Here is a 12,312-nt window from a genome sequence, read left to right as displayed (position 1 = left end):
ACTCGTTGCTGAAATCTTAGGCTTTTTTTTTTGGTAAAGGAGGCAGAACCCTTTCTCTGCAATGTCAAGATATCACCACCTTACCCTGAAAGAACCCGTCAAGTGTTCTTTTGAATAATCTTTTCTGTGAGGGAGAACAAAGTAGGATATTAGTTCAAAAACATTTAATACCCACCCCAGATTTTTTCCAGGTAATGCATCAGTATTTCAGAAACTTTAATATTTATTCTTCTCTGATACTTTAAATTTTGTATAAATGTTTGTAATATAACTAGGTATCTCTCTTGTTCAATATTCATTGTCAATGATATATTCTGTTTGAAATACACTTTCCCTTAAAAAAAAAAAAAAGAAATACACTTTCCTGACTATTTGTACTTTAGAATTGGAGGTATTTTTTCCCTATGAAAGTAAAGGGTCCCAGGCATATCTAAGTCATGGCTGCCACTTGCCTCTACCCTCCACAGGGCTTTCGATAAGATAGACCCAGGGAACAATAGGAAAATAAGAATCAAGGCATCACTTTATCATTATCTGACTCAGTGCCCAGTGCCCCAGTATAGGACTCTCTCTGGAAAATGGATTATTGAGGCCTAAAGCCAAAGAAGAGCTTTCAACTGAATCTAAACCTGAATCTTGGAATAGTAGCGGCATTGGTGTGCCATGTACTACAGTTTGAGTATCCCTAATCTAAAAATCTGAAATCTGAAATGCTCCAAAATCTCAAACTTTTTGAGTGCCAATATGACACTCAAAGGAAATGCTTATTGGAACATTTGGATTTTGGATTTTCAGATTAGGAATGCTCATCTGGTAAGTATAACAGAATAAGAAATATTTCAAAATTTAAAAAAAAACTTGAAACTCAAAATATTTCTGGTCCCAACCATGTCGAATAAGCGATGCTCAACCTGTACAATAATTACAGATGATGCTCTGGCAAGACTGTATATAGGGAGAAGTGGCCAAGCCTTCTCCAGAGAGACCCCAAATCCATTTACCTACCTCACCACGCAGTGAAAGTTAAAAAGATTGAGAAGCATGCATGCACAGCTTTGGTTAAATGAGTGGCACCTGCCCACTGATGAGCATGATGTGGTCATACTTCTGCCTTCTACCCAATTAGGTTAGCAGTTTTCCTCCCTTGGTATGGGGTAGTTAGGACAGGGTCAGTTGAGAGGCAAGCAGAGGGACATTAAATATTGCCTCCCCTTCATGTATCTTTAAATTTTTATTAAGTCATGCAGTTAAAATATAAGCCACAGTGTCAGAATGTACCTGTATTTTCTTGGAGTTTAGTCCACATAAATGGGAGTGCTATCCCACTGAGTTCTTGTTAGTGTAAAGGTGAGCGTAGCTGGGCAGAGGCTCTCTGATCAGCCTGGGTGTGTGGAGCCTGAGAGTGTTCCATTTGTGAACTCTCAGGTTAAGATACAGGCTGTTGGTCTGTTTTTTGCCTCTTAACTGTTTAAGGTAAAGGTTTTTACTAGGTCTTTGAAAAAGTCAGTAGTTAAAATTACTATTTCCCTAATAACTGATGTCATGTTTTTTAGGGAGTTTTCTTTACGTGGGCTATACTTGCCAATGAAAATGGTTTCTTTATCTCACAAACCATTTACCAATTGCTTCTTTTCATATTCATAGGGAGCAAAGAGATGGTTCGAGTAATGCGGAAGAAGGGCATTGAGCATCATCCCAATTTTCGTGCAGTTAAACACGTCCCATTTGACCAGTTTATACAGTTGGTTGCTCATGCTGGTTGTATGATTGGGAATAGCAGCTGTGGGGTACGAGAGGTGGGAGCTTTTGGAACACCTGTGATCAACCTGGGAACACGTCAGATTGGAAGAGAAACAGGTATTTACCTTTGCTTATACTTCAACTGACTAGCTTATACATACATGAGTTATTATAAGGTATGCATATATCAGTGCTGAGCATTTATTTTGTGAACAAGTGAGTGAGGTTAATAACCAATTGAAGCCTAAAATCTATAGTTGATAAATAGCACACAGTGATGACCAAATATATTAGATCTCTACTTATATTTTATTGTCTTTGTAATATCAATTACCACTAAGTGGTTCTTAATTATGATCTTTCATGGCTGTGTTTAAGAGAGTATATGGTTGACTGTTGCATGAATATATGAACACTAGTCTTTTATTTTCTGGGCTTAATATAGAATCCCTTCAGTCAGTGCTTTAGAGTATGGTAGTTCTAAGTAAAGTGCCCCTTAAGTATAAGTAGGATTATTAATGAATTTGCTAACTGAGCTAGATCCTGTTATTAACATTAGTTCAAGTTCTAATCCTGTTTACATGCAGTGGAATTTAACAGAACCTGTAATGGAAAAGTGTGTATCATTAAAGGAGAAAGAACTGGACTAGAACCAAGGAGATAGCTCTACCTCTGCTCTTTCTCTCGTTCTTTATAATTGCCACCCTTCTGCTATATTTAGATCTTCTTTCCTTCTCATTCACAGCATATTACTTTACTCCCTGCTTCATAGAGAAAATGGAAGCCATGAGATGGAAATTCTTTCAAATTCCTCAATTCATTCATTTAGAAAATGTTTAATAAGCACCCACAATGTACTAGGCATTGGGATTTGGCAATAAACCAGACCAAGAAGGGCTGGGCTCTCATGTAACTTCCATTCTAGTGGGAGGGGAGATAGATGATAGACATACACAAAAGAAATAAGAAAAATATCAGGATTTCTATATGCTGTGCCTGTAGTAACACCAGGTATATGATGGGCTCCATTAGATTAGGAGTCACTATGTGAGGATCAGGGAGAGGCAGTGGGAACAGCCAGTGTGAGGGCTGCGAGGTGAGAACAAACTTGATGTATTTGAGAAATGGAAGGGCCAATGTGGCTGTAGAGTAGTGAGCAAGAGGCAGAGTGATACGGATGACGTTAGATAAGGAAGCAGATGCATGTAAGTCAAGGTAAATCATTTGGAATTTTATCCAAGTGTGATGGGAGGGAATGACACGACATGACTTGCATTTTGGAAAGATCACTCTGGTTGCTAACATCGAGAATGGAATGTCAGCGGGGGGGGGGGGCAAGAATAAAAGCAGGGAGACCACTAATGGGGCTGATTCAGTTGCTCGGATGAGAGATGATAGTGGCTTTGATGAAATATTAGAGATGGAGAAAAGTTAGATTTGGGTTTTGTCATAGTACTTGCTGATGCTTGGATATGGAGGTGAGAGGAAGAAAGGAATCACCAAGGAAGCCTAGATTTCTGATTGGGTGGTGATATGGGGACACTGAGGGGGGAACAGATCTGGGGAGGGATTGAATTAAGAGTTCCTTATGGCTATGTGAAGTCTGAGATGCCTGTTAGATATCAAAGCAGACACGACTAGTAAACAGCTAGATAGTTCCAGGGAGAGTTAGAGTTGGAGATAGAAATTTGAGAGTCATTGGTATAGAAATGATGTATTGTCAGTTTGGCTGCTGTAACAGAGAGACCCTAAATAATAGTAGGTTAAATAAGTTAGATGTTCTTTGTTTCTCAGTGGTATGGCAGCTCCACAATCATCAGACTTAGCCCCCATCTGTTTTTTTCAGTGGTTTCTCTAGCTATTGCTTGCAAGTCTCTGTTTTAGCTTTTGGAAGAAGGAAAAGAGAAGATGCCTTTTCCTTTAAAGACAAGACCTGAAAGTTGCAAATATTTCTTCTCACTTCCATCAGAACTTAGTCACATGGCCACAGCTGGCTGCAAGGCAAGCTGAAGAATATATATATATTTTTTTTTTTTTTCGTCTGAGATAGTATTGTTCTGTTGCTCAGGCTAGAGTGCAATGGTGCAGTCATAGCTCATCGTAACCTTGAATTCCTGGGCTCAAGTGATCCTCTCACTTTAGCCTCCCCAGCCATATCTGGCTAATGTTTTTACAATATTTTTTTTTTATAGAGACAGGGTCTTGCTTTGTTGCCCAGGTTCATCTCAAACTCCTGGACTCATCTGATTCTTCCTACCTTGGCCTCAGACTATAGGGTTATGGACGTGAGCCACTGTCCCAAGTCTGTTTTTTTTTCTTTTTCTTTTTCTTTTTAAGGCTAGTCAAGTGAAGCAGTGCCAGGGAAGAAGGAACTGGTTGTGATCAATTAGTTGTAAACACCACTATACTTGGACTAGACAGAATATAATCTTTGGCTGGGGATCAGATACCTGGCTAAAAATTGTTTCTAGTATGAAGAAAAGATATCGAGGATAATGGCACTCTGCCATCGATAGTATTTAAAACCCAGGGACTAAGGCCAGGTGCGGTGGCTCAACACCTATAATCACAGTGCTTTGGTAGGCCAAGATAGGAGGATTGCTTGAGGCCGGGAGTTCAACCCTAGCTTGAGTCGAGATAGTGAGATTCTATCTCTACAAAAAAATTTAAAAATTAGGCAGACCTGGTGGCATGTGCTTGTGGTCCAAGCTACTCAGGAGGCTGAGGCAGGAGGATCACTTAAGCCCAGGAGTTTGAGGCTACAATGAGCTGTGATCATGCCACTGCACTCCAGCCTGGGTGACAGGGCAAGATCCTGTCTCTAAAACTTGTAAATAGGGCAGAGAATGGAGCCCAGGACCAGCTTCTGGAGCCCTTCAATCTTTAGAGTTCTGGTGAAGAGGGAAGGTCCAGCAAGGAAGACTGCAGAGGAACACCGTGAGGTTGGAGGGAAACAAGGGGAGTGTGCTATAATTAAAGCCCCCCAAATACAGTGTTTTAAGGAAGGGGTGGTGGATACTGCTGAGTTCATTTAAGATGTGAAAGGAGGGCTGGGCGTGGTGACTCACGCCTGTAATCCCAACACTTTGGGAGGCCAAGGCGGTGGATCACTTGAAGTCAGGAGTTCAAGCCAGCCTGGCCAACATGGTGAAACCTCATCTCAAATAAAATAAGAAAATTAGTTGGGTGTGGTGGTACATGCCTGTAATTCCACCTATTTGGGAGGCTGAGGCAGGAGAATTGTTTGAACCCAGGACGCAGATATTGCAGTGAGCTGAGATCATGCCCCTGCACTCCAGCCTGGGCGACAGAGCAAGACTCCATCTCAAAAAAATAAAAATAAAAAATAAATTTTAAAAAGAAAAAAAGATGTGAAGAGAGAACTGAACCATGTGCCAACATGGTCTCTGTACTTCTTGCCACCACACTTAAGTAAACTTACATAAACATACATGCCCATCCATCCTTTCCATCTTACCTTGTTTATAGCAGAGTGTGGGTGTGACTGTCTTTCCTGCCTGTCCATTGCTCATCCTTCTACTTGTGTTCTCAATGCCTACCATTCCTGCTTACCTATCTATGAGTCATCTTTTCTTATCCTTCTCTATTTAACTTCCTCATCATTTAAACATGCCTAAGCCTCTCACATCTTAAAAACAAAACAACACAAAGCAACCCCTTTCTTGACCCAGCTGCTACTTGTCCACTCTTCTCTTCTTAGCCAAGCTCATTGAACGTGGCCATTTTTACTATATTCACTCCTTCATATTGGTCAGGAGACATCTGGAGGGAAAGTGACTGCCTGACAAGCCAAGTGAACCGCTGGCTGAGTAGATGGAAGGCAGGGCAGGTTGAAAGAGAGTGGATCTGAGAGATGACTAGGCAAATGGTAAGTGGATGCCAGGCTAATCCACCTTATTTATTTCAATAAACAAAACCTTGATTTGTTCTCTTTGGGAATAAAGGACACTAGTGCCCTTAAGTGTTTGATATACTGAAATCTTGCTAAGAGTTCTTTAAAAGGTATACAGTAGAAAAGTTGATGTTTCCCTAACAAAAAATTTATCTAAAGTCAGGTGGGTTTGAGCATAGTACACTGATTATGAGCATAGTACACTGATAATTTCCTTATTCTTTGGATATTCCCACTTCCTTTTTTTTTTTTTTCTTTTTTTTTTTTTTGAGACGGAGTTTCGCTCTTGCTACCCAGGCTGGAGTGCAATGGCGGGATCTCGGCTCACCGCAACCTCCGCCTCCTGGGCTCAGGCAATTCTCCTGCCTCAGCCTCCTGAGTAGCTGGGATTACAGGCATGCACCACCATGCCCAGCTAATTTTTTGTATTTTTAGTAGAGACAGGGTTTCACCATATTGACCAGGATGGTCTCGATCTCTTGACCTCGTGATCCACCCGCCTCGGCCTCCCAAAGTGCTGGGATTACAGGCTTGAGCCACCGAGCCCGGCCGAGGATATTCCCACTTCCAAATCCTTGTAACGTGTCACTGGTTTTACCTAGGGGAGAATGTTCTTCATGTCCGGGATGCTGACACCCAAGACAAAATATTGCAAGCACTGCACCTTCAGTTTGGTAAACAGTACCCTTGGTGAGTAGAAATCATTTTTTTTTTTTGAGTGATTTAACAGGGAAGCTACCTTCGGTACCATTTTAGAGCTACAGTCACTGTTTAGTCATCCTAACAGAGCTTGCCTTCTTATGCCTATGGGCTCTTAGTTGCTGGAGAGACAAGGATTGCTAATATCATACTCATTATTATCGTACCAAAGGTTCCAGTGTAGAATGTGTATTTTGTTGGTTTTTGTTTTGTTTTGTTTTGGTTTTTTTAAGATGGAGTCTTGCTTTGCTTTGTTGCCCAGGCTGGAGTGCAGTGACACAATCTCAGCTCACTGCAACCTCCGCCTCCTGGGTTCAAGCAATTCTGCCTCAGCCTATCAAACAGCTGGAATTACAGGTGTGCAATACCACACTAATTTTGTATTTTTGGTAGAGATGGGGTTTTGCCATGTTGGCCAGGCTGGTCTCGAACTCCTGACCTCAGGTGATTTGCCTCCCTTGGCCTCCCAAAGTGCTGGGATTATAGACATGAACCACTGCACACGGCAGGGAGATGTCATTTTAGGAAGAAGCACAAATTATTTTTACCTGAAGTCTCAGATTCCATTATATTATGCCCTCACTACCATTTAACATATATGGCAGAAGCATTTAATTTAATTGACTTTTTGTATATATATTGCAGTTCAAAGATATATGGGGATGGAAATGCTGTTCCAAGGATTTTGAAGTTTCTCAAATCTATTGATCTTCAAGAGCCACTACAAAAGAAATTCTGCTTCCCTCCTGTGAAGGAGAATATCTCTCAAGATATTGACCATATTCTTGAAACTCTAAGTGCCTTGGCCGTTGATCTTGGTGGGACGAACCTCCGAGTTGCAATAGTCAGCATGAAGGTAAAATAACTCCTAAACTCCTAACTTTATATCCCATATGAGTGATTGTTTTTTTTTTTTTTTTGAGACGGAGTTTTGCTCTTGTTACCCAGGCTGGAGTGCAATGGCGCGATCTCGGCTCACCGCAACCTCCGCCTCCTGGGTTCAGGCAATTCTCCTGCCTCAGCCTCCTGAGTAGCTGGGATTACAGGCACGCGCCACCATGCCCAGCTAATGTTTTGTATTTTTAGGAGAGATGGGGTTTCACCATGTTGACCAGGATGGTCTCGATCTCTTGACCTCGTGATCCACCCGCCTCGGCCTCCCAAAGTGCTGGGATTACAGGCTTGAGCCACCGCGCCCGGCCGAGTGATTGTTTTTTTTTAAGTATGTATAGTTGGAAGGTAAGACTAGAAACATACGTAAGAGCTTGTAATCATTTGCTCATAGTATTGACATATGGATTCATTATAATGTTTGTCTCACTATTTTACTAATCATGAACATTTCAAAGAAGTAAATTCTCTGGGAGTCCAGGATGGTAGACTTGACAGTGGGAAGACCCTTTTAGGCATCAGATCAGGCTTTTGCCACCCAGGAGACCTGAAATTCTATGCTTGGTAACAACTTGAAGTCTGGAGTACGCTGTTTACTATTACTGCCCAGGTGAGGGTATCTATCAGCAAATGGTGAAAGGAGCTGCCTCCTCACTAGAATCTGATCAGTTGTGTGGATTTTCCATTTTGCCTTTTTACAGTTCTGCTCTTTATTGAATACAGACCTTCAGTCTGTCAACCAAACCATCACCCAGTGTCAACAGGTTGCGAGAACCTCATAAAAATAACAAACTAGTCAAGCGCGGTGACTCAAGCCTGTAATCCCAACGCTTAGGGAGACCGAGGCAGGTGGATCCTGAGGTCAGGAGATCAAGGCCATCCTGGTCAACATGGTGAAACCCCGTCTCTACTAAAAAAAAAAAAAAATACAAAAAATTAGCCAGGTGTGGTGGCCCATGCCTGTAGTCCCAGTAACTCGGGAGGCTGAGGCAGGGGAAACACTTGAACCTGGGAGGCATAGGTTGCAGTAAGCCGAAATCACGCCACTGCACTCCAGCCTGGCGATAGAGCAAGACTCTGTCTCAAAAAATAAAAATAACAAACTGTTTATGTTAAAGTGATGTCTAATGATTTAGGAAGAATCAGCCTACTAGAAAAATCTTTGTTTGAAATATTGTTAAGTGCCTCAAGTTTCCAGACACAATAAGAAATAGCAAAGATTTTAAATGTAAATTTGTAGGTAATGTATTAATACCATTAGGTCAAATAAGGAAAGCAAAACAAAACATAATTTTCTCAAGAAAAGCCAAGAGGTTTCCCTTATAAATACTCTTAAAAACTAATAGAAGGTTAAGTGTGGTGGCTCACGCCTATAATCCCGAAACTTTGGGAGGTCCAGGCAAGCGGGTCACTTGAGGTCAGGAGTTTGAGACCAACCTGCCCAACATGGTGAAACCCTGTCTCTACTAAAAAGACAAAAAAAGAAAAAAAAATTACCCGGGCATGGTGGTGGACACCTATAATCCCAGCTACTCAGGAGGTTGAGGTAGGAGAATCACTTGAACCCAGGAGGTAGAGATTGCAGTGAGCCAAGATCACGCCACTGCACTCCATCCTGGGCAACAGAGTGAGACTCAGTCTCAAAAAATAAAACAAAAACTAATAGAATAATATTTTCTTCTTTTTTTTTTTTTTTTTTTGAGATGGAGTTTCACTCTTGTTACCCAGGCTGGAGTGCAGTGGTGCAATCTCCGCTCACCACAACCTCCGCCTCCTGGGTTCAGGCAATTCTCCTGCCTCAGCCTCCTGAGTAGCTGGGATTACAGGCACGCGCCACCATGCCCAGCTAATTTTTTGTATTTTTAGTAGAGACGGGGTTTCACCATGTTGACCAGAATGGTCTCGATCTCTTGACCTCGTGATCCACCCGCCTTGGCCTCCCAAAGTGCTGGGATTACAGGCTTGAGCCACCGCGCCCGGCCTTAGAATAATATTTTCTTAACAGAAAGATGATGTATTCCATATGATAGGCCAACGTCTTTTTCAGTGGTAAATTCTAGAGGCATTCTTGTTGAAATCAAGAAAGACGTTTTCTGCAGCATTATCTAACATAAATTTGGAAGTTATGAAGGGAATAAAGGAAGGAAAAATTGAGATTATTGACAGGTTAAAACAAAAAACATTATTAATAGATTAAAAAATGCCTGGCTTCCACCCCAGACTGGTTAAATTAGAGTCTCTGGGAAAGGGGGGCAGGCATTGCTCTCTGTTAAAAGCTGTCCAGGTGATTCTGATGCACAGTGAAGACAGCACTACTCTAGGTTTTTTATTCTTTTAATTAAAAAAAAATTTTTTTTTTAAGAGATAAGTTCTTCCTACGTTTCCCAGGCTGGCCTCAAGGTCCTGGGATTACATGATCCTCTGCCTCAGCCTCTAAAGTATAATAACTAGGACTATAGACCACTGTGCCCAGTTCTAGATGTATTTTAATTTTTTTATTTTTTTGAGACAGAGTCTTGCTCTGTCACTCAGGCCGGAGTACAGTGGCACGATCTCAGCTCACTGCAGCCTCTGCCTCCTAGGTTCAAGTGATTCTCCTGCCTTAGCCTCCTATGTAGCTGTGATTACAGGCATTTACCACCATGCCCAGCTAGTTTTTTATTAGATTTATTAGATTCTCGTGCTTCAGCCTCCTGAGGAGATGGAACTTGTGCCTTATGCCACCATGCCTGGCTAATTTTTTTATTTTTTGTAGAGACAGTGGTTCCTCATGTTGCCCAGGCTGGTCTTGAACTCCCAGGCTCAAGGGATCCGCCAGCCTTCACCTCCCAAAGCACTGAGATTGCAGGTGTGAACCACCATGCCTGGCCTAGATTTATTTTTAATGACAATCCTAGTGACAGCTCTAACCCTTTTTCTGATATATTAAAATCCACTAATAACAAAATAATATAAATGGAAAAAGAGATCTTATTCAGAACAACAACAAAAACTCCTCTAAGAATAACTGAAACCAAAAAACCATGTGATTTATATAAAGAAAATTCTAAAACTTTACTGTAAGACATAAAGCCTTGAAAAAATGCCCTGTATGGAAGTGCTGATTATTTTTTTAAGATGTCACTGTTTTCCAAATTGGATTTATAAGTTCAACATAATTCTAGTAAACACTTCAATGGTATTTTTTTTGCATTTAATAAAATTATCGTAAACCACAGTGGAATTTTTTTAAGTTTAACATTAAGCTGGGCGCAGTGGCGTGTGCCTGTAGTCCCAGCTACTCGGGAGGCTGAGGTGGGAGGATTGCTTGAGCCCAGGAGTTCTGGGCTGTAGTGCGCTATGCTGATCAGGTGTCTGCACTAAGTTCAGCATCAATATGGTGACCTCCTGAGAGCAGTGGACCACCAAGTTGCCTAAGGAGGGGTAAACCAGCCCAGGTCAGAAACAGAGCAGGTCAAAACTCCCGTGCTGATCAGTAGTGGGATCGCACCTGTGAATAGCAACTGAAACCCAGCCTGGGCAACATAGTGAGACCCCATCTCTTAAAAAAAAAAAAAAAAAAAAGTTTAACATTGAAAGTACAAAAGTGCCGGGCGCAGTGGATCACGCCTGTAATCCCAGCACTTTGGGAGGCCGAGGTGGGTGGATCACGAGGTCGAGAGATCGAGACCATCCTGGTCAACATGGTGAAACCCCGTCTCTACTAAAAATACAAAAAATTAGCTGGGCATGGTGGCGCGTGCCTGTAATCCCAGCTACTCAGGAGGCTGAGGCAGGAGAATTGCCTGAACCCAGGAGGCGGAGGTTGCAGTGAGCCGAGATTGTGCCATTGCACTCCAGCCTGGGTAACGAGAGAAACTCCGTCTCAAAAAAAAAAAAAGTAAGTGTGCAAAGAAAAAATATAAAAACAAAAACAAGTAATTAGGAGGGACTATCCCTGTTTGGTATTAAAACATATAAAAAAGCACAATAATTTATTTCATTTTTTTGAGACAGGGTTTCACTCTGTCGCCCAGACTGGAGTGCAGTGGCACAATCTCAGCTCACTGCAACCTCCGCTTCCCTGGCTGAAGTGAACTTCATGAAGCCTCACCCTCCCAAGTAGCTGGGACTAATGGCGTGTGTGCCACCATGCCCAGCTAATTTTTGTATTTTTTACAGAGATGGGGTTTCCTCCTATTGCCCAGGTTGGTCTTGAACTCCTGAGGTTAAAGTGATCAACCTGCCTCGGTCTCTCAAAGTGCTGGGATTACAGGTGTGAGCCAGGCCATACAAAGCACAGTAATTTAAACAATGTGGTCTTTCCGCCAGCCAGCATGGAAATTTACCCTAAAGAAATAGAGTATCCAGACCATCACTGAATTCAGTTACAGGAGATGATTAAAGCTCAGCTACTTAGTTGCTGAGTCACCTGTAGTCAGGAGTTCAAGATCAGCCTGGCCAGCATGGTGAAACCTTGTCTCTACTAAAAATACAAAAATTAGCCAAGCGTGGTGACAGGTACCTGTAATCCCAGCTACTCAGTAGGCTGAGGCAGGAGAATCGCTTGAACCCGGGAGGTAGAGGTTGCAGTGAGCCAAGATCGTGCCATTGCACTCCAGCCTGGACAACAGAGCGAGACTCCATCTCCAAAAAAAACAGAGAGAGGGGCCCATCTTGCTGGCTGTGGAGTCGTCATTGCTTCGACAGCCCCATATTAGGACAAATTACAGGAACTACCTTGGCTTATCCCAGGCCTGGCCCAGGCCAGGCAGTGGCTGCCTCCCCAAGCAGTCATCTAAGACTGTAGGGCCATCCTATAGCAGTATCTGATTTATCATGAAAAAGATCACAACATTCACAATGTGCTTTTTAGCTAAGACCAGTGAGACAGAGCTTGCTGTTTTCTCTTTTAGGGTGAAATAGTTAAAAAGTATACTCAGTTCAATCCTAAAACCTATGAAGAGAGGATTAATTTAATCCTACAGATGTGTGTGGAAGCTGCAGCAGAAGCTGTAAAACTGAACTGCAGAATTTTGGGAGTAGGTAAGATTGTAAATTATTAAGATTGTAAATTGTAAATTATAAAT

General features: G+C 42.0%; 2 protein-coding genes across 4 annotated transcripts in view; one reads left to right on the top strand and one right to left on the bottom strand.

Moving 5' to 3' along the window:
• CLTA (clathrin light chain A) overlaps nucleotides 1-12,312 on the bottom strand; it is a 131,313-nt gene that overhangs the window by 85,727 nt on the left and 33,274 nt on the right. The window lies entirely within an intron of this gene.
• Nucleotides 1-12,312, top strand: part of GNE (glucosamine (UDP-N-acetyl)-2-epimerase/N-acetylmannosamine kinase) — a 51,932-nt gene that overhangs the window by 32,026 nt on the left and 7,594 nt on the right. For both annotated transcript variants that reach the window (XM_074395043.1, XM_003943776.4), the window contains 4 exons: nucleotides 1,645-1,857; nucleotides 6,256-6,343; nucleotides 6,998-7,208; nucleotides 12,139-12,268. In XM_074395043.1, coding sequence (XP_074251144.1) covers nucleotides 1,645-1,857; nucleotides 6,256-6,343; nucleotides 6,998-7,208; nucleotides 12,139-12,268 — 642 coding nt within the window. The remainder of the gene's footprint in view (nucleotides 1-1,644; nucleotides 1,858-6,255; nucleotides 6,344-6,997; nucleotides 7,209-12,138; nucleotides 12,269-12,312) is intronic.

This window comes from Saimiri boliviensis, chromosome 2 (assembly GCF_048565385.1).
Source record: "Saimiri boliviensis isolate mSaiBol1 chromosome 2, mSaiBol1.pri, whole genome shotgun sequence".
NCBI classification, from domain to species: domain Eukaryota; kingdom Metazoa; phylum Chordata; class Mammalia; order Primates; family Cebidae; genus Saimiri; species Saimiri boliviensis.
This window is presented reverse-complemented; position numbering and strand designations above follow the sequence as displayed.